Raw genomic sequence first — 26,378 nt, 5'->3', positions numbered from 1 at the left:
GTGGAAGGATTGTGATTCAATCTTTAAGGGAGAAAGGTATGGAAGGTGGCCGTAAATGGTACAAGTTCATGAGAGGTGAGAATATGTCAGGCAGTGTTTGTGTGGAGAGTCTATAGGTGTATGGTGTAGTTATAACAGAGAAGGAGGGAATCAGGGAGGCAATCAAAGGGTTCTGGGAAGAAGTAGGTGGGGTAGGTGAGATGTTTAGTGTGAGAGAAGGATGTGTGGCACTGGAAAGGAAGAATGCAGATGAACTGGATGAAAGAATCAGTAGGGATGAAGTGGTGAGGTGTGTGAGAAGGCAGAAGAATGGCAAGGCAGCAGGTCCAGATGATATACCCTATGAGTTCTACAAGAATGGTGGGGAGGTAGTGATAGACAGAATGACTGAGTTATTCAACCGAGTGTGGGATGAAGAGAGAGTGCCAAGAAAGTGGAATGAGAGCAGAGTGTGTCTGTTGCATAAGGGGGGATTTAAGAGTAAGAATGAGCTGAAGAACTACAGGCCAATTGCATTAGTGAGTACAATAGGTAAAGTTTTCAGTGCAGTGTTGAATGAAAGACTGTGTAAATGGATTGAGAGAGCTGGAGTGCTGGGTGAGGAACAGAATGGTTTTCGTAGGGATAGGAGAGCTGAGGACAATATGTTTGTGGTGAATGAAATGATTGAGAAGAAAAAAAAGGATGGGGGTAAATTGTACCTAGGTTTTCTGGATATAGAGAAAGCTTATGATAGAATGAACAGAGAAATGCTAGGTAGAGTCTTAGAAAAGATTGGATTGAGTGCAAAGATAGTTGACATAGTGCAAAGTATGTATGTGGACACAAGAGCTAGATACAGACTAGGAGACATAGAAACAGACTGGGTGAAGAGTGAGAGAGGAGTTAGGCATGGCTGTATATTGTCACCAACCCTTTTTAGCTAGCAGCCAGGATGAGAAGAATGAATGTAGGGGTAAGTGTGGGGAATGATAAAGTATGTGTGCTCCTTTATGCAGATGATGTAGTTGTTATGAGTGAATCGGCAGATGAGCTTCAAAGTGTGTTGGATGTAGTGGATGGCTATGGTACATAAGAACATAAGAACATAAGAAATAAGGGAAGCTGCAAGAAGCGACCAGGCTTACACGTGGCAGTCCCTGTATGAAACACTCCTACCTATTTCCATCTGTTATCCCCATCCATAAACTTGTCTAATCTTCTCTTAAAGCTCTCTAGTGTCCTAGCACTAACTACATGATTACTGAGTCCGTTCCACTCATCTACCACTCTATTTGAGAACCAATTTTTTCCTATCTCCTTCCTAAACCTAAATTTTTCAAGCTTGAACCCGTTATTTCTTGTTCTACCCTGGTTGCTGATCCTAAGAATTTTGCTTACATCTCCCTTGTTATAACCCTTATACCACTTAAAGACTTCTATCAGGTCCCCTCTTAACCTACGTCTCTCTAGAGAATGTAAATTTAACCGCTTCAACCTCGCTTCGTAAGGAATACTCCTCATCCCCTGTATCCTTTTAGTCATTCTCCTCTGTACTGATTCTAATAGACCTATATCTTTCCTGTAATGTGGGGACCAGAACTGCACAGCGTAGTCTAGATGAGGTCTGACCAGCGCCAAGTATAATTTTAATATTACTTCCGGCCTTCTACTTTTAACACTCCTAAAAATGAATCCTAGTACCCTATTTGCCTTGTTTCTGGCTTCTATGCATTGTTTCCCTAGACGGAGTTCAGAGCTAACTATAACTCCTAAATCTTTCTCGTACCCTGTACCTACCAGAGTTTGGGTGTTTAATGTGTACCTATTGTGTGGGTTTCCTCTACCTACGCTAAGCACTTTGCATTTATTGATATTAAATTGCATTTGCCATCTATCCTTCCATTCATTCATTCTATCTAAGTCTGTCTGCAAGGCGATGGCATCCGCTTCTGACCTAATTAATCTACCTATCTTTGTGTCATCCGCAAATTTACTAACATCGCTACTAATTCCACTATCCAAGTCATTGATATATATTAGAAATAATAATGGCCCTAATACTGATCCCTGTGGCACCCCACTAATGACATGACCCCACTCGGATTTCGAGCCGTTTATTAGCACTCTCTGTCGCCTGTTACCAAGCCATGACCCTATCCAACCTAACACCTTCCCATCTATCCCGTGCGCCCTAACCTTTCTCAGGAGCCTTTGATGGGGCACCTTGTCGAATGCTTTACTAAAGTCCAGATATAAGATATCATAACTATCACCATTATCTACTGCCTCGTACACCTTACTGTAAAAACTTAACAAGTTTGTCAGGCAAGACTTCCCCTTCGTGAAGCCATGCTGTGACTGATTTATCAAGTTATGTTTGTCTAAATGTTCCCTAATGTTCCTGGCTATTATTGACTCTAACATTTTACCTACAACTGAAGTTAAGCTGACAGGTCTATAATTAGACGCTAAAGTTTTATCCCCTTTCTTAAAGATGGGTACTACATTAGCCTGCCTCCACATTACTGGTACCTCACCCGACTCCAATGATTTCCTAAAGACAGAAACTAACGGCTCACTAATAATCTTTTTACATTCCTTCAGTACTCTGGGATATATTTCATCAGGTCCTGGTGACTTGAACTTTTTTTAGCCTATCTATCTCCTGCTCCACTATCTCCCTAGTTATGGAAATATCCGTCAGCTTCTCATTCTCATCTGCTCTAAACACCTGTTCACTATCTGGCATATCCTGCATGTTTTCCTGAGTGAAGACAGTTAAAAAATAATCATTCAGAAGTTTACTAATCTCATCCCCAGAACTAACCAGCTCCCCATCTGCTGCCTTTAATGGACCTACAGTATCCTTATTTTTCGTCCTGTATACCTGATAAAATCCCTTGGGGTCCGTCTTCGCCTGGCTGGCTACCTTTAATTCATAATTGTCCTTAGCTTTCCTCGTTAACTTCCTGACTGATCTAACTAATTCATTATACTGTGTCCTTAAAACTTCCTCACCTGCCTTTAATCTCTTATATATACTTCTCTTACGCCCTATATAATGCTTTAACCTAGCAGTCATCCATTTAGGGTCATTTGTTTGTGATCTTATTGTTTTATACGGGATATTTGCTAACTGACCTGTATGAACTTTATCTACGAAATATTTATACAATTCATCTACATTTACTTCACCTAATCTCCTCATCTCGTTCCCTACCATCCTCTCCCCACCCTCATCAACTCGCCTCGACCTTTCATCTCTCATTTCAGCATGACCTGACATTCCAACATACTCACACCTATCTCCCCCCTTCCTCTTTCCTCCTCCCTTCTGGAGCCTCACCTCGCCTCCCTCAACCTGCCTTATCTCTCTGAACTCCGTCCCTGACCTGACCTCACCCTGCATCCTTTGCCAGTCCACTCCTTGGAGGTACCTTTTCAATTCTTCAAAATCTGCTCTCCTAAAGTCAGGTATTTTACTAGTGTTTTTATTTCTAACAGTTTCTTCCCATTCTAGATTGTACCTAATTTCCCTATGGTCACTGTTACCTAGCTGTCCTCCAACCTCTACCTGCATGACTGCTTCCTCCCTGTTAGTAAGAATTAAATCTAGAATATTATTCCCCCTTGTGGGTTCTACGACTACCTGTTTTAAAAAATTATCCTGAATTACCTTAAGGAATTCCTCTGCTTCCTTGTTACCCACAATCAGACTCCAGTCGATATTCCTAAAATTAAAATCTCCTACCACACATACCTGACTGTACCTGCCTGCTCTATTTAATTCCTGCCACAGTGAGGTGTTAATTTCCTCTGTACTGGTCGGTGGTCTGTAAACTACCCCTAGTACTACCGACTGCGATCCTTCCTTAATAGCTACCCATATCGACTCTGCTTTGTTATCTGTTTTAATTCTATTGTTCATACAGCACTGTAATGTGTCCCTAACGTATAACGCGACACCTCCTCCTCTCCTGTTTTCTCTATCTTTATAGAACATTGTATACCCATCTATCTTAACCTCTGGATTAAATACTTTTCCTGACATATCTAACCAAGTTTCAGTTAAAGCAATGATATCAAATTTCTCTACACTCGCTATTCCTCTAAGCAAGTCTATTTTATTCAGAATACTTCTACAATTTGTGTAGTAAACACTTAAGCTATTTCTCACCATCCCTAAGCTAGCTTCCTTTCTAGATTTAACTAATTTGCCCCTTGCCTTCTCCTCACTATCCCTTCTTCCCTCCCGACTAACGAAAAAAGTGCTGGAGTGCAGTTACCTCCCGCTCGAGTGTTTCGGCCAAAACACGAACACCCTGGCGTGACAAATGCACTCCATCCCTGGCGTACAAGGTGTCCCTGCCATAGAAAAGGTCCCAGTTGTCGATGAACGTCCATCCATTACTCCTACAATGATTCGCGAGCCTGCGATTCACTGTAATAGCCCTGGACAGCCACTCAGCACCAACTCCCCTCCTCGGCAAGACACCACATACCACGGGGATCCCACCCTTGTCCCTAATCCTGTCCAAAGCCTGTCGAAACCTCCTGATAAGCTCCTCACTCCTGACCTTACCAAGGTCATTCCCTCCCGCACTGAGAAAAACAATGGGCTTGGTCCCATCTTTTTCCAAGCACGTGTCTAGCCTATCAGCTACCTTCCCTATCCCGGCCCCCGGCAAACACACCCTCGACCTACGCTTCCTATCCCTAGCACAGAACGCACTATCTAAGTGCCTAACCTGACTATCACCAAACACAAGCACTCTACCTTGGGACAGGGTAACTGCATCTGCCCCCTCCTTCTTGCCTCCTCCAGCCCTGTCCACCTCCTTCTCCTTCCCCTCCTCCAGCACATTGAAGGGATTCTTCGTCTCCACGGAAGGTGCCCTGAGCACCTTCACCCTCTTGGCTCCCCTGCACACAACCGACCACTGCTCCTCCGTCGCCTTACTAGGTAAGGTGACGGTGGGGCACGACCCTCCCACAGGTGCTGAGATCCTCTCATAGAACTCAGCCTGCAGGTCTGAGATCCTCTCACGAAACTCAGCCTGCACCTCCGAGATCCTTCGATGGAACTCAGCCTCCACCTCTGAGACCTTCGCAACGAAGGCCTCAAGAACAGGAGAACTAACACAACCTGTCGACTCAGCAACACAGTAGGTAAAGACTTTGGAGTAAGGTTTAGCAGTGAGAAAAGCAAAGTAATGATTGTGAATAGGTCAGAGGATGAAAGTAATGTGGTATGGAGACTTGGAGGGAATGAGTTGAGACAGGTGCAAGAATACAAGTACTTAGGGATGTGGATGAGTCCTAGTTGGTGTGCAAAGGCAAAGAATGAAAAGATAAGTATGGTAAACCAGTGGGTAGGTCGATTGGGAAGCGCGGCAAGGATGAGAGCAAGTAAGTATGATGTGTTGAGAGAAGTGTGGAAGAGTGTGGCTGTGCCATGTATAATGTATGGTATGGATGTGATTGCATGGAATGAAAGTGAAATTGATAAGTTAGAAGTGGGGCAGAATAGAGTAGCAAGGATGGCACTGAGTGCACCGAGGTGCACAGCAGTTGAAGCCTTGAGAGGTGACATGGGATGGAGCACCTTCAGAGTAAGACTGACAAAAGCCACATTTAGGTACAAGACTAGGCTTGAGAGAATGGATGATGCAAGAATAGCAAGGAAGGTGTACCTGTGCAATGAAAGTGGAAGCAAATGGAGGAAGGGATGCATGAGAATGACAGACAGGAATGGATTGCAAGTTGTGTGGGCGATAAGAATGGCTGGTAGGAATCAAAATGAGCGTGAATGGGTGGTAACAAGAGGAGGCAGAGTGGGAGCCGGATGGGATGTGAGAAAATGGAAGAATGAGATAGACAAAGAAGTGAAATGTGTGGGACTGAATGAATGGAAGAATGAAATGGAAAGAAAGAAGACCCTGGAATGGTACAAGGAGAAAGAGGCCCCGAAGTATGAAAGATGGTATGATGGAAGCCTGGGCGGTGATCTTCTCTTCCGAGCGAGGGCACAGTGTATGGATGTGAATGCAAGGAGTTACAGGTGGTCTGAGTCCCGCAGCAAAGTGTGCCAGATGTGTGACATGGGAGAGGATGAGACGGTGGAACATGTAGTGCTGGAGTGTGTGAAGTATGCCAGAGACAGGAATGAGATGATGCAAGTGATACTGACTGAGTTAGGGCATGATAGGAATGAAAGAGTGGAGAAGACGGGAAAAGAGTGGATGGTGTTGTTGCTGGGACTGTGTACAGGGGCGAATGAAAGGATGATTGAGGCGGTGAAAGAGTTTCTGGAGAGAATGTGGCGTGCCAGGTGTATGAACAATTAGGATAGAGGATGCTGTTCGTTTCTCTTTTTTTTCCCCCTTCTACAGGAGTTGCCGATCCAAAGGCCTGGCTCAGGAGTGATCCTGTGCCACCTGTACCATCAAGATCAAGATCAAGATCAAGTGAAGTAATTGGATATGTTTATGGTTAGGTGCAAGACGTCACGGGGAGAGTTAGATCTTGAAAGATTTTTGGTCAAATTATCAAAATAATCCCTTCCTCCTTCCCACCTGGAAACCACTCTTCGTTTATTATCAGTCACAAGGAGGCTCCTTGAGCAGAGCCAGAAGAGGTTGAGTGGCAGAAAAATGAACTAATAGCGTTCCTTCATGAAGAGCAGCCCATCACCACCTCTTTGCAAGCCTCTTCACTTATTTCATGCTTAATTATATAATTTTTCCATGTTAATGTATTAGCAATTGGTTACAGGATCAGATAACATTTCCTAGGCGTCATAAAGGAGGAGGCAGTAGACACCTGCCGAAACGATAATTACTCCCAGTGAGGTCTAAAGCACTGTTCAGGGGATGCTGTGAACTTATCATTAAACCCAGCTGTGACCTCACTGAACGTTTCCCTTTGTATCTCACAACACAAGGGGGCAGTCAAAGCTTGCCCTCTAAAGACAACTCTCTTCCTCCACACAAAAATACAAGCACCTAATAACACACACACCCTTCACTCAAAAATTTTAAAATCATGGCGACTCCTACACCAGCCTCGGAGTCCCCATCTGGGGAGGGGACCATAAATGTACCCAGGTTGGACTGCCTTTCCGTCGACGACCCTAAGTGTCTTGACACCCCCGTCAACTTTTTCTTCATTAACTTCTGCAACATTCGCGGTCTAAGATCTAATTTTCAATCTGTAGAACACCACCTCTCCTCTTCTAAACCTCATCTTCTTTTCCTCACTGAAACTCAGGTGTCTGAGGCAACTGACAGTAGCCCCTTTTCTGTTCCCTCCTACTTTCTCTATCCTCATTTTCGATCCAAAGCTGGATGCTGCGTTTATGTGCGCAATGACTTAACCTGCTCTCGTGCCCACGCTCTTGAATCTTCCGAGTTTTCCACCATCTGGCTACGACTACAGAGTCATTCTCATACTAAATTTATCTGTGCTGTATACCTCTCTCCTAACTCCTCTGATTATAAGAAATTCTTTGACTACTTAACTTCCAAAGTGGAGCACATTCTGACCCTCTTCCCTTTTGCAGAGATCTCCATTCTTGGAGACTTCAATGTTCACCACCAGCTTTGGCTTTCCTCTCCCTTCACTGACCATCCTGGTGAACTAGCCTACAACTTTGCTATCCTCCATGACCTAGAGCAACTGGTGCAACACCCTACTCGTATTCCTGACCGTCTTGGAGATACGCCCAACATTCTTGACCTTTTCCTGACCTCTAATCCTTCTGCTTATGCTGTCACCCTTTCTTCTCTGTTGGGCTCCTCCGATCTCAATCTAATATCTTTATCTTGCCCTATCACTCCAATCCCTCCTCAGGATCCCCCTAAGCGAAGGTGCCTCTGGCGTTTTGCCTCTGCTAGTTGGAGGGACCTGAGGAGGTATTTTGCTGATTTTCCTTGGAATGACTACTGCTTTCGTGTCAGAGACCCGTCTTTGTGTGCTGAGCGCATAACAGAGGTGATAGTGTCTGGCATGGAGGCGTACATTCCTCACTCTTTTTCTCGTCCTAAACCTTCTAAACCTTGGTTTAACACAGCTTGTTCTCGTGCTATACATGATAGAGAGGTGGCCCACAAAAGGTACTTAAGCCTTCCATCACCAGAATCTCATGCACTTTATATTTCTGCCCGGAACCATGCCAAGTCTGTTCTCCAACTAGCCAAAAACTCCTTCATTAACAGAAAATGTCAAAACCTTTCAAGATCTAACTCCCCTCGTGATTTCTGGCATCTAGCCAAAAATATCTCCAATAACTTTGCTTCTTCTTCTTTCCCTCCTCTACTTCAACCAGATGGCACCACTGCTATCACATCTATTTCTAAAGCTGAACTCTTTGCTCAAACCTTTGCTAAAAACTTGGATGATTCTGGGCTTGTTCCTCCCTCTCCTCCACCCTCTGACTACTTCATGCCACCTATTAAAATTCTTCGCAATTATGTTTTCCATGCCCTCGCTGGCCTAAACCCTCGGAAGGCTTATGGACCTGATGGGGTCCCTCCTATTGTTCTCCGAAACTGTGCCTCCGTGCTTGCACCTTGCCTAGTCAAACTCTTTCAGCTCTGTCTGTCAACATCTACCTTTCCTTCTTGTTGGAAGTTTGCCTACATTCAACCTGTTCCTAAAAAGGGTGACCGTTCTAATCCCTCAAACTACCGTCCTATTGCTTTAATTTCCTGCCTATCTAAAGTTTTTCAATCTATTCTCAACAGGAAGATTCTTAAACATCTATCACTTTACAACCTTCTATCTGATCGCCAGTATGGGTTCCGTCAAGGCCGCTCTACTGGTGATCTTCTGGCTTTCCTTACTGAGTCTTGGTCATCCTCTTTTAGAGACTTTGGTGAAACTTTTGCTGTTGCCTTGGACATCTCAAAAGCCTTTGATAGAGTCTGGCACAAAGCTTTGATTTCCAAACTACCCTCCTACGGTTTCTATCCTTCTCTCTGTAACTTCATCTCAAGTTTCCTTTCTGACCGTTCTATTGCTGCTGTGGTAGACGGTCACTGTTCTTCTCCTAAATCTATTAACAGTGGTGTTCCTCAGGGTTCTGTCCTGTCACCCACTCTCTTCTTATTATTCATTAATGATCTTCTAAACCAAACTTCTTGTCCTATCCACTCCTACGCTGATGATACCACCCTGCACTTTTCCACGTCTTTTCATAGACGTCCAACCCTTCAGGAGGTAAACATATCACGCAGGGAAGCCACAGAACGCTTGACTTCTGATCTTTCTAAAATTTCTGATTGGGGCAGAGCAAACTTGGTATTGTTCAATGCCTCAAAAACTCAATTCCTCCATCTATCAACTCGACACAACCTTCCAGACAACTATCCCCTCTTCTTCAATGACACTCAACTGTCCCCCTCTTCTACACTGAACATCCTTGGTCTGTCCTTTACATATAATCTGAACTGGAAACTTCACATCTCATCTCTAGCTAAAACAGCTTCTATGAAGTTAGGTGTTCTGAGACGTCTCCGCCAGTTTTTCTCATCCCCCCAGCTGCTAACTCTGTACAAGGGCCTTATCCGTCCATGTATGGAGTATGCTTCACATGTCTGGGGGGGGGGGTTCCACTCATACTGCTCTTCTAGACAGGGTGGAATCAAAAGCTTTTCGTCTCATCAACTCCTCTCCTCTAACTGACTGTCTTCAGCCCCTCTCTCACCGCCGCAATGTTGCATATCTAGCTGTCTTCTACCGGTATTTTCATGCCAACTGCTCTTCTGATCTTGCTAACTGCATGCCTCCCTTCCTTCCGCGGTCTCGCTGCACAAGACTCTCTTCTTTCTCTCACCCCTATTCTGTCCACCTCTCTAATGCAAGAGTTAACCAGTATTCTCAATCATTCATCCCTTTCTCTGGTAAACTCTGGAACTCCCTGCCTGCTTCTGTATTTCCACCTTCCTATGACTTGAATTCCTTTAAGAGGGAGGTTTCAAGACACTTATCCACCAATTTTTGACCACTGCTTTGACCCTTTTATGGGACTGGAATTTCAGTGGGCATTTTTTTTTATTAGATTTTTGTTGCCCTTGGCCAGTATCCTTCCTACATAAAAAAAAAAAAAAAATGAAAAATCATACCTTGCAGCAAATATTACATTATTTTCACTATGTTAAAGAAGCGCAAACAGATAAGCCCAACACTCTCCCACCTCAACATTTCTCCATTATGCCTGCTTGTTCGCCCTGTGGATGCACCAAGAGTGACGATGTAGAGATATCATTTAACCGGTAAAGTGTAGAGATTTTCAAGGGCAATCATCGCGCGAAATGGTTAAAAAAAAAAAAAAAAAAAAAAAAACTGTTAGATCATGAGCATGCCAAAAGACGTGGGAGATATGATTAGTTACTTAAAGAATTTCACTTGCAGTTTGTGTTCTGTGAGATCCACATACAAGCAAATGAAATTAAAGTAATGCAGAGTTCTATATGTATCAACAGAAGTGCAGTGAACACTTTCTATTAACAATTAAAGTAATAAATTATATAAATCTTGGCACATTTGTGTTACAGACTCCTCTGCTACAATATTCACTTTTTGACTAGCAGTTATGATTTACGCAAACAAATAATAATCAAATTACTGGAATATATAGTTCCTTGTGGCTTCATATTCACTTTTTGACTAGCAGTTATGATTTACGCAAGCAAATAATAATCAAATTACTGGAATATATAGTTCCTTGTGGCTTCATAATTAATATTAACACAGAATGATTTCTCAAAACCTTGAAAAATTCAGCAAAAACAGTGTTGGAGTAAGGGTGTCTTGATACCTGGGTGGTGAGGCAATCATGGACCCCTCTGATTCCCTTGCCAACTTTTTTTTTTTTTTCAATTGGAACATTTGAATTCCTGATTATTTTGGCCCCCTTTTTGCATGGACCCATGGTGGCCTCCCCTAAAATCATTCTAGGGCTGCCATCACCATCCCTTAATCCATCACTGCAAATAATATATTGCCCAATTTAACCTAAACTAGTCCACCATATTGTAAGAATAGCAAATAGTTATTATGTATATTCAGTAGAAAAAAATAAATAAATAAAAAATAAATAATAAAAAAAAAGTATCTCATACTGAGGTAATGTCTTTTATTTACTTATTCTTTATATATATATATATATATATATATATATATATATATATATATATATATATATATATATATATATATATATATATATATATATATATATATACAAGGGAACCAGACCAAAGACAAAAACAAAACCAATTAAAATAGGCTCGCTATTGCATGCATGTAAATATACTGTGATGTTTGTCTGTGCATTGTCTCCCTCTTAGATATAAAGAAAAATATAGAGGAAATCATCTTTGCATTATGTTATATGATATTGGCACTCCATCTGTTCACCTAAAAGGTTGTCACCAAGAAGCTCCCACAAGCTTTCTCTTGCTTTATCTAATGGCTATAATGGATATAAAAAGTAGGAAACAAGATTCCAGAGTAATTGGAAAGGAAAACAAAGTCGTAAAATTCATAGTATTCTCATTTATTGGAGTACTGCGGGTGTAGTAACCACGGCCTTGAGACATGGGGTGTTGCCAGATGTACATTCAACCATTTTCTTGATCGTACAATTCTTGTTTATTTATAAGTATTTGTAATGTAGAGAAATATTTATTACACTATAAGGTTATGGAAAGTGCATGTAAAGGAGAAAATAAAAGCTTTAAAAAATATAAATATAAAATTCTGCATCCCTAGTCTGATATTATGAACTCTGAGAAGGGAAAGAATCCAAAAATAAAAATCGTATGATAGCCACACTTTCATTTATGGCATGGGAATGATATATATATATATATATATATATATATATATATATATATATATATATATATATATATATATATATATATATATATATATATATATATATATATATATATATATATATATATATATATATATATGCAACCTGGCAAGACCGCCATCTCTGAGAAAGTACTACACTTTATGGGTTATCCTTTACTTGGAGGAAGGATACAGGGGAGAAACCCTCCTGCATACTGTTCTTCAGTGGAGTGAAGCCAGTGGGCAGAGCCTATCTGGTGAGCGGAGCTATGCAAGTCTACCCAAAACATTAGGGAAAATTGTGCGCAAATCTTAAGTTTTCATCTTTGCCTTAATTCCTCCATATATCAAGTGATTAGTAATTATTAATATCATTGAACGAATACAGTATGAATTGCACTTAAAAGTTTAAGACAAAAAAAAAAAAAGTCAAATTTCCCTTCCTTTATGCTTAACACTATGAAAAGTAAATATTTACTCACCTTGACAAGCATTATTTGTAAATCATGCTCATTTACTACCTACACTGAGCATCTACTAAACTTATCTCTGACACTGATATAGCCTTCTAGGTAGAGCTTCTATAATTTTCCATAAATAAAAAAAAAAAGTAGTACACAGAAGAGGTACTTTGAGAAAAGAAGAGAAAGATCCACTTACGTGGATGACGAGAGACGACTTGTTTCCAATTATATAATTATTTATGTTACATGATCTTATATCTCATTGGTACAGCAAGAAAGAGGACATTAAATTGTTCAGACACCAATTATTGATGCACATTATATTAAGAGGTGGACTGATCATTGACTAAAACAAACATAAAACAGTCTTGGAGATCCAAACATCACAAATATTACTACCACAGGCAAAACATTTCAACCAGTTCTGCAAACACAAACAACATATCCCAGATATAAAATCACAAACTGTTTATGTACTATGCTAATATGCTACAACAACCATTGGGCTATGGTACAGTAGCCATTAGATAAAGCAAGAGAAAGCTTGTGGGAGCTTCTTGGTGACAACCTTTTAGGTGAACAGATGGAGTGCCAATATCATATAACATAATGCAAAGATGATTTCCTCTATATTTTTCTTTATATCTAAGAGGGAGACAATGCACAGACAAACATCACAGTATATTTACATGCATGCAATAGCGAGCCTATTTTAATTGGTTTGTTTTTGTCTTTGGTCTGGTTCCCTTGTATATATATATATATATATATATATATATATATATATATATATATATATATATATATATATATATATATATATATATATATATATATATATATATATATATATATATATATATATAAAGAATAAGTAAATAAAAGACATTACCTCAGTATGAGATACTTTTTTTTATTATTTATTTTTTATTTATTTATTTTTTTCTACTGAATATACATAATAACTATTTGCTATTCTTACAATATGGTGGACTAGTTTAGGTTAAATTGGGCAATATATTATTTGCAGTGATGGATTAAGGGATGGTGATGGCAGCCCTAGAATGATTTTAGGGGAGGCCACCATGGGTCCATGCAAAAAGGGGGCCAAAATAATCAGGAATTCAAATGTTCCAATTGAAAAAAAAAAAAAAGTTGGCAAGGGAATCAGAGGGGTCCATGATTGCCTCACCACCCAGGTATCAAGACACCCTTACTCCAACACTGTTTTTGCTGAATTTTTCAAGGTTTTGAGAAATCATTCTGTGTTAATATTAATTATGAAGCCACAAGGAACTATATATTCCAGTAATTTGATTATTATTTGCTTGCGTAAATCATAACTGCTAGTCAAAAAGTGAATATGAAGCCACAAGGAACTATATATTCCAGTAATTTGATTATTATTTGTTTGCGTAAATCATAACTGCTAGTCAAAAAGTGAATATTGTAGCAGAGGAGTCTGTAACACAAATGTGCCAAGATTTATATAATTTATTACTTTAATTGTTAATAGAAAGTGTTCACTGCACTTCTGTTGATACATATAGAACTCTGCATTACTTTAATTTCATTTGCTTGTATGTGGATCTCACAGAACACAAACTGCAAGTGAAATTCTTTAAGTAACTAATCATATCTCCCACGTCTTTTGGCATGCTCATGATCTAACAGTTTTTTTTTTTTTTTTTTTTTTTTAACCATTTCGTGCGATGATTGCCCTTGAAAATCTCTACACTTTACCGGTTAAATGATATCTCTACATCGTCACTCCTGGTGCATCCACAGGGCGAACAAGCAGGCATAATGGAGAAATGTTGAGGTGGGAGAGTGTTGGGCTTATCTGTTTGCGCTTCTTTAACATAGTGAAAATAATGTAATATTTGCTGCAAGGTATGATTTTTCATTTTTTTTTTTTTTATGTAGGAAGGATACTGGTCAAGGGCAACAAAAATCTAATAAAAAAAATGCCCACTGAAATGCCAGTCCCATAAAAGGGTCAAAGCAGTGGTCAAAAATTGGTGGATAAGTGTCTTGAAACCTCCCTCTTGAAGGAATTCAAGTCATAGGAAGGTGGAAATACAGAAGTAGGCAGGGAGTTCCAGAGTTTACCAGAGAAAGGGATGAATGATTGAGAATACTGGTTAACTCTTGCGTTAGAGAGGTGGACAGAATAGGGGTGAGAGAAAGAAGAGAGTCTTGTGCAGCGAGACCGCGGAAGGAGGGGAGGCATGCAGTTAGCAAGATCAGAAGAACAGTTAGCATGAAAATACCGGTAGAAGACAGCTAGATATGCAACATTGCGGTGGTGAGAGAGAGGCTAAAGACAGTCAGTTAGAGGAGAGGAGTTGATGAGACGAAAAGCTTTTGATTCCACCCTGTCTAGAAGAGCAGTATGAGTGGAACCCTCCCAGACATGTGAAGCATACTCCATACATGGACGGATAAGGCCCTTGTACAGAGTTAGCAGCTGGGGGGATGAGAAAAACTGGCAGAGACGTCTCAGAACACCTAACTTCATAGAAGCTGTTTTAGCTAGAGATGAGATGTGAAGTTTCCAATTTAGATTATAAGTAAAGGACAGACCGAGGATGTTCAGTGTAGAAGAGGGGGACAGTTGAGTGTCACTGAAGAAGAGGGGATAGTTGTCTGGAAGGTTGTGTAGAGTTGATAGATGCAGGAATTGAGTTTTTGAGGCATTGAACAATACCAAGTTTGCTCTGCCCCAATCAGAAATTTTAGAAAGATCAGAAGTCAAGCGTTCTGTGGCTTCCCTGCGTGATATGTTTACCTCCTGAAGGGTTGGACGTCTATGAAAAGACGTGCAAAAGTGCAGGGTGGTATTATCAGCGTAGGAGTGGATAGGACAAGAAGTTTGGTTTAGAAGATCATTAATGAATAATAAGAAGAGAGTGGGTGACAGGACAGAACCCTGAGGAACACCACTGTTAATAGATTTAGGAGAAGAACAGTGACCGTCTACCACAGCAGCAATAGAACGGTCAGAAAGGAAACTTGAGATGAAGTTACAGAGAGAAGGATAGAAACCGTAGGAGGGTAGTTTGGAAATCAAAGCTTTGTGCCAGACTCTATCAAAGGCTTTTGAGATGTCCAAGGCAACAGCAAAAGTTTCACCAAAATCTCTAAAAGAGGATGACCAAGACTCAGTAAGGAAAGCCAGAAGATCACCAGTAGAGCGGCCTTGACGGAACCCATACTGGCGATCAGATAGAAGGTTGTAAAGTGATAGATGTTTAAGAATCTTCCTGTTGAGAATAGATTGAAAAACTTTAGATAGGCAGGAAATTAAAGCAATAGGACGGTAGTTTGAGGGATTAGAACGGTCACCCTTTTTAGGAACAGGTTGAATGTAGGCAAACTTCCAACAAGAAGGAAAGGTAGATGTTGACAGACAGAGCTGAAAGAGTTTGACTAGGCAAGGTGCAAGCACGGAGGCACAGTTTCGGAGAACAATAGGAGGGACCCCATCAGGTCCATAAGCCTTCCGAGGGTTTAGGCCAGCGAGGGCATGGAAAACATAATTGCGAAGAATTTTAATAGGTGGCATGAAGTAGTCAGAGGGTGGAGGAGAGGGAGGAACAAGCCCAGAATCATCCAAGTTTTTAGCAAAGGTTTGAGCAAAGAGTTCAGCTTTAGAAATAGATGTGATAGCAGTGGTGCCATCTGGTTGAAATAGAGGAGGGAAAGAAGAAGAAGCAAAGTTATTGGAGATATTTTTGGCTAGATGCCAGAAATCACGAGGGGAGTTAGATCTTGAAAGGTTTTGACATTTTCTGTTAATGAAGGAGTTTTTGGCTAGTTGGAGAACAGACTTGGCATGGTTCCGGGCAGAAATATAAAGTGCATGAGATTCAGGTGATGGAAGGCTTAAGTATCTTTTGTGGGCCACCTCTCCATCATGTATAGCACGAGAACAAGCTGTGTTAAACCAAGGTTTAGAAGGTTTAGGACGAGAAAAAGAGTGAGGAATGTACGCCTCCATGCCAGACACTATCACCTCTGTTATGCGCTCAGCACACAAAGACGGGTCTCTGACACGGAAGCAGTAGTCATTCCAAGGAAAATCAGCAAAATACCTCCTCAGGTCCCCCCAACTAGCAGAGGCAAAACTCCAGAGGCACCTTCGCTTAGGGGGATCCTGAGGAGGGATTGGAGCGATAGGACAAGATATAGATATGAGATTGTGATCGGAGGAGCCCAACGGAGAAGAAAGGGTGACAGCATAAGCAGAAGGATTAGAGGTCAGGAAAAGGTCAAGAATGTTGGGCGTATCTCCAAGACGGTCAGGAATACGAGTAGGGTGTTGCACCAATGGCTCTTGGTCATGGAGGATAGCAAAGTTGTAGGCTAGTTCACCAGGATGGTCAGTGAAGGGAGAGGAAAGCCAAAGCTGGTGGTGAACATTGAAGTCTCCAAGAATGGAGATCTCTGCAAAAGGGAAGAGGGTCAGAATGTGCTCCACTTTGGAAGTTAAGTAGTCAAAGAATTTCTTATAATCAGAGGAGTTAGGTGAGAGGTATACAGCACAGATAAATTTAGTATGAGAGTGACTCTGTAGTCGTAGCCAGATGGTGGAAAACTCAGAAGATTCAAGAGCGTGGGCACGAGAGCAGGTTAAGTCATTGCGCACATAAACGCAGCATCCAGCTTTGGATCGAAAATGAGGTTAGAGAAAGTAGGAGGAAACAGAAAAGGGGCTACTGTCAGTTGCCTCAGACACCTGAGTTTCAGTGAGGAAAAGAAGATGAGGTTTAGAAGAGGAGAGGTGGTGTTCTACAGATTGAAAATTAGATCTTAGACCGCGAATGTTGCAGAAGTTAATCAAGAAAAAGTTGAGGGGGGTGTCAAGACACTTAGGGTCGTCGACAGAAAGGCAGTTCGACCTGGGGACATTTATGGTCCCCTCCCCAGATGGGGACTCCGAGGCTGGTGTAGGAGTCGCCATGATGATTTTAAAATTTTTGAGTTAAGGGTGTGTGTTATTAGGTGCTTGTAGTTTTGTGTGGAGGAAGAGAGTTGTCTTTAGAGGGCAGGCTGTGACTGCCCCCTTGTGTTGTGAGACACAAAGGGAAACGTTCAGTGAGGTCACAGCTGGGTTTAATGATAAGTTCACAGCACCCCCTGAACAGTGCTTTAGACCTCACTGGGAGTAATTATCGTTTCGGCAGGTGTCTACTGCCTCCTCCACTGACCCAGTGTCTTTTCATATCAGTGACACCCCGATTACCTCCCCTCCCCTCACAGTGCTTGCTGAGCAGGAAGCCGAGGGTAACGTGAGTGACCTAAGAAAGGAGGAGCTGGAGAAACTAGTGAAAGATCTCCACCGTGAATTAGCCTCAACAAAAAGCTAGCTGTATTGCTACTGGTTCGTCACGGACAACTTCACTGATAAGCAGCGAGTGCTGGTGGTTTTTACACCCTCACCGCCACCTGCGCCAAGTGAAGGAACGCAACAGAGGTCAGTAGCATGCACAGCCAGGGCTCAGAACACTGGAGGAGAGGGTGTGATGGAAGCAGCTGTGAATTAACTCCCTAGGAAGTAAGGTCCCCCTCTGCCCACTAATCCCTCTCCCTCCCCTCCCAAGCTTCCTCTGTGTCCTCATCAGCAGAAGAGAGAGAGACATCAGCCGAGGAGAGGGAAACACCTGCCAGAAGTAACAACGAAGAGAGTGAGATGGAGAGTCTGCTCTGAACCCAGCAGCACCATCCTCAGCAAGGCAACCCGCAGATAAACACTGGCGAAAAAAAAAAAAAAAGAGGGGTGCACGAAGTGCCAACACAACCCCACGGATGACACTGGCGAAAAAAATAGATAAATAAAAAAAAAAAAAAAAAGAGGGGTGCACGGTGGTAACACAACCCCGGAGGATGAAACGGCACCTGAACCGAGGCCTCAGCCACAACACGAGGCAATCCCACCAAGGCTGCAGCAACAGCGGCAGCAGCAGCAGCAGCAGCAGCAACAGCAGCAGCAGCAGTAGGGAAAGTGTCCTCAGTGTAAGCAGCAAGGACACACTAGGTGTTATGGTCAGAAGGTGGCGAAGGTTATTTCAGACCCACACCATGACACAAATCGTTTAATGAATCCGGTCAAAACCTAAAGACATACATTAATGATCATAGATAATATTCAGTTCCAATAAGTTGTGTAATACAGGTATGTTTCTGCACGTTACTTATAGGATAATGTATTCTTACAAAGACAGCTGTTAAACTTACGTGTTTTGGGTCTTAGGGTGATCGTTAAATAACATGTATGTCTATTCTGACAGGTGTTCCAGGTAGGTCTGTCTGCTTTTCCCTGCAGCAACACATGCCCTACCTGCACGAGTGTCCTCAGTAATGTGTCCCTATCGTCATCAGTTACTAACTGGGTTCCTACACTGCCCATCATTATCCATTAGCGATGGTGTTAAGGTCGGCCTCATCTTAGCCTCATGTCATAACAAGCATCCTTTATCTCCTTACATCAACACTACCTCAACACCGACCGTATAAGAAATTCGCTGACAAGGCCTCATCTAGGTCCTTGCCCTGACCTCCAGGTCCTTTCCTTTCTCATTAACAAACTTGCTCAAAAACAACAACTTTCACCTACTCGGCAGTAACACTCCCCGTCGAGCTCTGCCCAAAATTCACATACATCACCTCACGTAGTCCCAGCATTATCCAACAGAATTTGTAACTGGTGGCGCCTTTCTCAACAGTGAAGGGGGTTAGAATGGTGCACACGATCTTTCTCCATAGCAGATAGCAGACATATCTCTTCACCTGATAGGTTGACTGACAGTTCAATGTGATCAATACCTGAACTAGATAGACAACAGCACGTAGTGGGAGAGCAATTACGTTAATGAGTGAAAAAACCACGACATTTACGTTATGGTGCAAACTACGGGGAAGACTCCGTAATATAGTCACTTACGCCAATGCCGATGCACCATTATGTGTAGAATCAACTGGCGGTATCTTCATCCACAAGGCAGTCACTGGGAATCAGTTAGTAAAGCTGACATGTTTCTAGCTCTGCCAATATGTTTCATTTATGACAGGTTTCATCCTCATCTCTGATCAAGAACGGGTTTCATACCCTCAGCATCACAAGTTCTCAGTTCATCATTTCATTGTTCATTTCAGTTCAGTTCATCGTGATTCTCTGTTCATTACCACCACGCCAGTCCTCAGGCCAATGCGTATAACGACATAACTGTGAGCACAGAGTTTCAAAAGGTTAGCATTCAAAGACGTCAGGATCTCTAGTGGTCTTTCTCCTTACGATGTGCTCCCCCTGGTGAGGCTCCCATGACTCGGTAGTCAAGTGCAAGCATTGAAGAATCCTTGTCCTCCCCCTGGTCTACTATGTCCAATTCGGCTCCAAGAGTTAAGAGTCCATCTGGAGCGACCTTGCTTCCCATCGTGTTCATGCGAGTTATCAGAGTCCAAGAGACTCACTCCCCCTCACTTGAGCATCATTGCAGGCAACCAGTGATAGCGTCTCGCCTCTGTAAGTACACAACCATAAGCACACAAATCACTCCTTGGTAGTGTCTAACCTCTGCAAGCACACAAGCTCACCCTCTGGTGGTTTAACCACCCCTGGTGGTGTCTTGATCCCTGTAAGCACATAAGTTCACTTCCTGATAGAGCCTGGTCTCTGTAAGCACACAATCTCTCTCTCTGATGGTGTCTGATCCCTGCACACAAGCTCACTCCCTGATGGTGTCTGATCCCTGTAAGCACACAGGCTCACCCTCTGGTGGTATCTAGCCTATGCAAGCATACAAATGCACTCCCTGATGGTGTTTGATCCCTGCAAGCACACAAGCTCACTCCCTGATTGTGTCTGCTCCCTGCAAGCACACAGGCTCACTCCCTGAGGGTGTCTGATCCCTGCAAGCACACACGCTCACTTCCTGAACTGTGTTTGGTCTCTGTAAGCACACCAACTCCCTCCTTGATAGTGTCTGATCCCTGCAAGTACACAAACTCACTTCCTGATGGTGTCTGGTGTCTGCAAGCACACAAGTTCTCTCCCTGATGGTGTATGATTCCTGCAAGCACATTAGCTCACTTCCTAATGGTGTCTGGTCTCTGCAAGCACACAAGCTCACACTCTGATGTGTGATCCCTGCAAGCACACAAACTCACTTCCTGATGGTGTCTGCTGTCTGCACGCACACAAGCTCACTCCCTGATGGTGTCTGATCCCTACAAGCACAAGAGCTCACTTCCTGATGGTGTCTGATCTCTGCAAGCACACAAGCTCGCTCCCTGGTGTGTCTGGTCTCTGCAAGTACACAAGCTTGTTGTCTGGTAGTAACCTCTGCAAGCATATTAACTCGCCCATGGTAGTGGCCTCTGCAAGCATGCAGTGCATACAAACTCAGTGCATGGTAGTGGCCTCTACAAGCATGCAAGCATACAAACTCATTCTCTGGTAGTAGCCTCTGCAAGCATACAAACTCAGTCCCTGGTGATAGCCTCAGCAAGCAAACAAACTCAGTCCCTGGTGGTAGCCTCTGCAAGCATACAAACTCAATTCCTAGTGGTTGCCTTTGCAAGCAAACAAACTCAGTCCCTGGTGGTAGCCTCAGCAAGCATACAAATTTAGTCCCTGGTTGTAGCCTCTGCAAGCAAACAAAGTCAGTCCTGGAACAAATTTTGTTTAGTTCAAGCAATAATTCGCTCCTGCCCCGTCTGGTTCATAGCAGGTCCTCTTCACACACTAATTCGCTCCTGTCCCCCGTCTGGGTCTACAGCAGGTCCTCTTCATGCAATACTTTGCTCCTGCCCAACGTCTGGGTCTATAGCAGGTCGCCTAAACACAACCAACAGTACGCTCTTTCCCCATCGTCCTACCTCTTGACACAATAATTCGCCCCTGCCCCTCATCTAGGTTCATAGCAGATCCTCTTGACACAATATTTCGTTCCTGCCCCCTGTCTGGCTCTGTAGCAGGTCCTTTTTATGAAATAATTAGCTCCTGCCCCCATCTGGGTCTATAGCAGGTCCTCTTGACGCAATAATTAGCCCCTGCCACTCGTCTGGGTCTGTAGCAGGTCCTCATCACACAATAACTCACTCTTGCTCCCCGTCTGGGTCTGTGACAGGTTCTTTCTCCCCCTGGTATTCACAGGAGCAGGAAGGCTGTCAGTGGCTCCGTGAGTCACCGTGAGCTATAGTCAACACACAAACGCACTCCTTTCCTTATTCCTCAGAAGGGAAGGTTGGCCTCTTTCCGCTCCATGCGCCACTCCTAACACACGAACACACTACCCATTCCTGGCTTGGACGCCTTTAATCTCATCCCGTGGTGTCTGCTGCCAGGGCGACATCCATTCTGCACATCTGGCGTTGATGTTGGTTCCAGGGTCCCTTGTCACCCAGCACCGTTTTCCTCGGGTGCGCATTGAAGAACATGTTTTGGCTGTTACCGCCGGAAGGCGGCAAAGGTTACTTCAGACCCACACGATGACACTAACTGTTAATTGAATCCGGTCAAAACCTGAAGACATATTACTGATCATGAACTATATTCTGTATGAATAAGTTGTGTAATGCAGGTATGATTCTGCACGTTACTTAAAGGATAATGTATTCTTACACAGACATTTGTTAAACTTGTGTGTTTTGGGTCTTGGGGTGATCGTTAAGTAACGCACACACCTCTTCTGACAGGTGTGTTTTAGGTAGGTCTGTCTACTTCTGTCCCTGCACGAGTGTCCTCAGTAACGTGTCCCTATCATCATCAGTTACTAACTGGGTTCCTTCACTGCCCATCGTTATCCATTAGCGACAACAATAAGGTCGGCCTCATCTTAGCCTAATGTCATAACAAGCATCTTTCATCTCCTTACATCAACACTACCTTAACGCCGACTGTACAAGAATTTTGCTGACTAGGTCTCATCTTGGTCCTCGCCCTGACTTCCAGGTCCTTTCCTTTCTCATTAACCAACTCGCTTGCTCAACAGCAATTTCTCTCACCTGCTCGGTGGTAACACTAGAGAACAGTGCAGGAGGATGTGCGAGTACTGCGAAGTCAGTTTTCACTCCTCTCTGAATCGTTGCTTCTAGCTTGCCAACAAAAGACAGCTAGAATTGGTGCAGGCAGTAAGGCGGAGCAGCCAGGAGACCTTGTTAGCCTTGCGTAGTGTGGCTAAGCAGTTCATGGGGCCCAGAGTCCCTGGACCTTCCCTGGTTCCTCCTCACGGACCCATAGCCTTCCACTCATCTTGGCCCCACACCACACCTGCCTCTACCTTTCACTATGTGGCAGAGCGCCGCACCAAATCCCGCCCAATAGTGAGCTGACAATAGTGTCAGCTAATATGAGGGCTTCACACAAACATTGGTGAACTTACACCTAGTGTTATAACCAGACACAGGGCAGACACTGTGTTCGTGTGTGAAACCTTCCTGGATAACAATGTGCCACAGACCTAAGCCCATGTACAAGGATACTCTCCCTGGCTGAGAAAAGACCGATCCACGCAGGGAGGGGGCGTGGTATTCTGTATAATAACACAATGAATGTCCAGGTGGCAGAGCCTCCAGTGCCTGTGCCCAGGAAACTGGAAATACTGACACTTTAGGTGACTGATAGTGACAGTAAAGGTGTATTGATCGTTGGCTGTTGTCGCCCACTCTCACAGGGGGCAGCTGTATTAGATTTTTTGATAGCGAACCTGGATGCTATGATGACAGCCAGCCAGCATGACGAAGTGATGATAGTGAGTGATTTGAACCTTCAACACCTTACTAGTGGTGCATGACATGCAAAATTTCGCCACATTCCCCGCACACAGGTCTGGATCGTCCCTGGACCCAGTGGTGATGGACCTCTCCACCCACACTGTTCACTGTTTGTCGCTGGACTTTGTGGGCACCTCAGACCATGTGGCTGTGTTCACCAACCTCCATTTTTGCAGGTCACGTGAGGAATGCTACACCCGCACCCTCTGGAAGTGGGAGGCTGCCAATTAGAGACGTCGCAGTTAGCGTTTTGATACCAGATAGCGCCAGAATTTTTAATTATCGCCGGAAAATAAATACTTTTTGGGGCAAGGTTTTACAAGCTTACAAAGGTGTATCGTTGCACAGTAATGCGTCTGAATTTTAAGTCAATTAATTTCGTGATAACTGACAGCACATGACATTGTTTGAGCCTCTATTCATAATTTCAGATGATATTCTTAAAAGAGCCTATAAGTGTATCAAGGCAGGCAATCTGTAATTTTCTACTGACCTCAATGGAAGTATACTATATATATTAGTATACTATATATATTAGTATACTTCCATTGAGGTCAGTAGAAAATTACAGATTGCCTGCCTTGATACACTTATAGGCTCTTTTAAGAATATCATCTGAAATTATGAAATTATGCATTTTCATGTACTAAACAACAGGCAAATCCATTTAATGTAAAGAAAATATAATTTTGTATCAGAGACTTTATTTTTACGGTACGATCACTATCCTCGGGTACTTGGGCAGCGAGCAAACCAAAACACAGGACCACTCTTACTCGACTACCCTGCACAATGGATACATCACCGCCACAATCATGGACTACAGCGGAATTAAGAAAATTCCTGAAAGAACGAGCTATACCCTATTCTGGATATAGTAAAGCAAAGTAAAGGCCTTTGTATCGGCAGAACTGAGAGGCTATTCTTTACACTTTAAACTCCTTCCTAAAGGCGCGCGGCGCTTTCTTTAACTGAAGAATCATGATCAAGATAAGTACGTCGTACGTCCGCCAGCGGTGCTGTTCTTTTTTTTTTTTTTATTTCACTGATTACTTTCATATACAGGACGTGTCAGTGATATCTGATATTTTTCAACATTCCCAGATAAAATGCACAAGCCTAAGTCAACATCCTTTTATTTTTACTGTTCATACTTAAAAAAAAATCATTACCTATTTTTAGTTTTATCTTATAATTCAATTAACAAAGCCTTATCATACACCAGTAAGTATGAATATTAATATTAAGGGTTATGTTTTTAATTTTAGATACACTTGTGCAGCAATTCATGCTGTACTTTTCCTGCACATCGATTTCAAATTTAGCTAAGACACCCCTTTGCCCCAGGAAATCGGAGACAATTAAAAATGCTGGCGCTGATAGGTATCTACCAGCCTCACTGCGACGTCTCTAATTGGGGAGTAAGGCAAGCTGCTCTGAGGGGAAAAGACTGGCAGGACGTGCTCTGTGGCGACACAGACTTGCAGGTGAGGCAGCTCACAAGAGATTCTCCATGCCCTGCAGACCTGCTTGGTGCTGTACATCCAATACAAAACCAAGGCTTCTGACCAACCTTGGTTTGGGCCCAAGTGTTGCACTGCGCCTGGCAAGCCTACAAGAGGTATCCAACAGCACTGAACATGCGAAGGCACCGTATAAGGAACACTCAAGAGTGGGTGGTAGAACAATGGAGGGAGAACCTCAGGGGAAAATTGTTAAGTGGCCAAGTGTGGACAAAGACGTAGTGGAGCCTTGTAAAGGAGCAGAAGGGCGAAGAGCAAGTAACCCCCATCCCTTCTCTCGTGCGAGGAGACAGCAGCATCGCTCACACTGGCCAGGACAAGGCTAACTTATTGGCCAAACTCTTCGCTGGGTAAATGTACATCTCCACCCTGATAAAATTCCTCCCACTCTCCCAGGTCATCATGGCCTGGGGCGACCGGTGGCAAGTCAAGTTTGCCCCCGAAAAGACTCAGGCCATGGTGTTATCCCGCTCTCACGAGGACGCACGTGAGGTGCGAGGAAGGCTGAAGATGGAAGACAACAACATCCCTCTACAGGAGAGCGTAAACATCCATGGCGTGGAGGTGGACTCGCAGCTGTTCTTCAACCGTCACCTCGAGGACGTGGCCCGAAAAGCTTCTCAGAAGGTGACACTGCTGTGGCGTCTGAGGCATCTCCTTGACTCTGATGGCCTCCTGACCCTGTACAAGGCTCAGGTCAGGCCCATCGTGGAGTACGCGCCGCTCACGTGGATGTCCAGTGCCCGATGTCATCTCAACTTGCTGGACAAAGTGCAAAGGAGGGCAGAGCACCTCATCAGTGGCGCCAGACAGATGCAGCCTCGCCAGCAACCGTGGCTGCAGCGACAACAACAGCAGCAGCAGCAGCAGATACAGAAGGATGGGCCGGTGCTGAGGGACACTGGATCATCGCTGGAAAGTTGCAGCGCTGACAGTGCTTCATAAGGCGCAGATCCAGAATGTTCCTCACCTAGTAGACCTGAAGGCTACCTGGAGGAGATCTGAGCGCAATACGAGAACGGTATTGAGCAACGATCTCCTCTTGGAGGTGCCAAGGTCTCGCTCTAGCACCTACCAACGGGCCTTCTCTGCCACTGTAGTGTGGTGGAACACTCTCACGGCTGTGGTGGACGTACGATGTCTGTCCACACAGCAGATTAAAGTGCCCACACACAAGTGGTTATACCTTCAGACTCTCAACCCTCCATAAGAAAGACACAAAAATATGGTCGTGTCTGACCTCCAGTGAACTTAACATATAGATACCTATGACCTTTATTGTAAATACTGTATATATATAACCATATCATTTTCTAGTTCATTAATCTATTTATTTGCTTATCATTTATACATTGATTTAATCACTGGTTACATACATATGCCTATACATCTTAGCAAAATATTAATATTTATTATACCACACACAGTAATGCTTTATGTAGCCGCACCGGCTGGGCATCAATTGGCTCTCAGGTGATCTGTTTTACTGATCACACCGATCATCGTAGGGTCGAGGAAAGGCAGTTCTCCCTGACACGTTTATTGATGAGGTAGGCATGACCGTAAGAACTGCGAACAAGTTCTCAGTCTCAATTTCTTACAAAATAACATTATACACTGATATTAAACACTTTCAACATATTACAATATTCATTAACAATACATGCAATTGACTTGGCACTATGACAATCAGTTTTTACTACAAAATTAAAGTATTTACCTCGGTCACCATCCTGCCCGTCTTTGTCTGAGCGCGACTTGGCCGTGA

The 26,378-nt window shown here is 43.2% G+C and overlaps 1 protein-coding gene across 4 annotated transcripts in view; it reads left to right on the top strand.

Moving 5' to 3' along the window:
* Positions 1-26,378, top strand: part of LOC135092119 (uncharacterized) — a 72,151-nt gene that overhangs the window by 5,171 nt on the left and 40,602 nt on the right. For 2 of the 4 annotated variants that reach the window (XR_010262757.1, XR_010262756.1), the window contains exons 2-3: positions 4,979-5,151; positions 17,577-17,790. Coding sequence is in view for 2 of the 4 variants with exons in the window: in XM_063990341.1 (XP_063846411.1) it covers positions 935-1,067; positions 5,152-6,329 (1,311 nt within the window). In the remaining 2 variants the exon portion in view is untranslated. Of the gene's footprint in view, positions 1-928; positions 1,068-4,978; positions 11,048-17,576; positions 17,791-26,378 lie in introns of those variants that run through there. The other 2 variants (XM_063990341.1, XM_063990342.1) reach the window with 2 other exon arrangements.

The sequence above is a fragment of the Scylla paramamosain genome, chromosome 39 (assembly GCF_035594125.1).
Source record: "Scylla paramamosain isolate STU-SP2022 chromosome 39, ASM3559412v1, whole genome shotgun sequence".
NCBI lineage: Eukaryota > Metazoa > Arthropoda > Malacostraca > Decapoda > Portunidae > Scylla > Scylla paramamosain.
The sequence above is the reverse complement of the archived record's forward strand: the minus strand, read 5'-3'. Positions and strand labels throughout refer to the sequence as shown.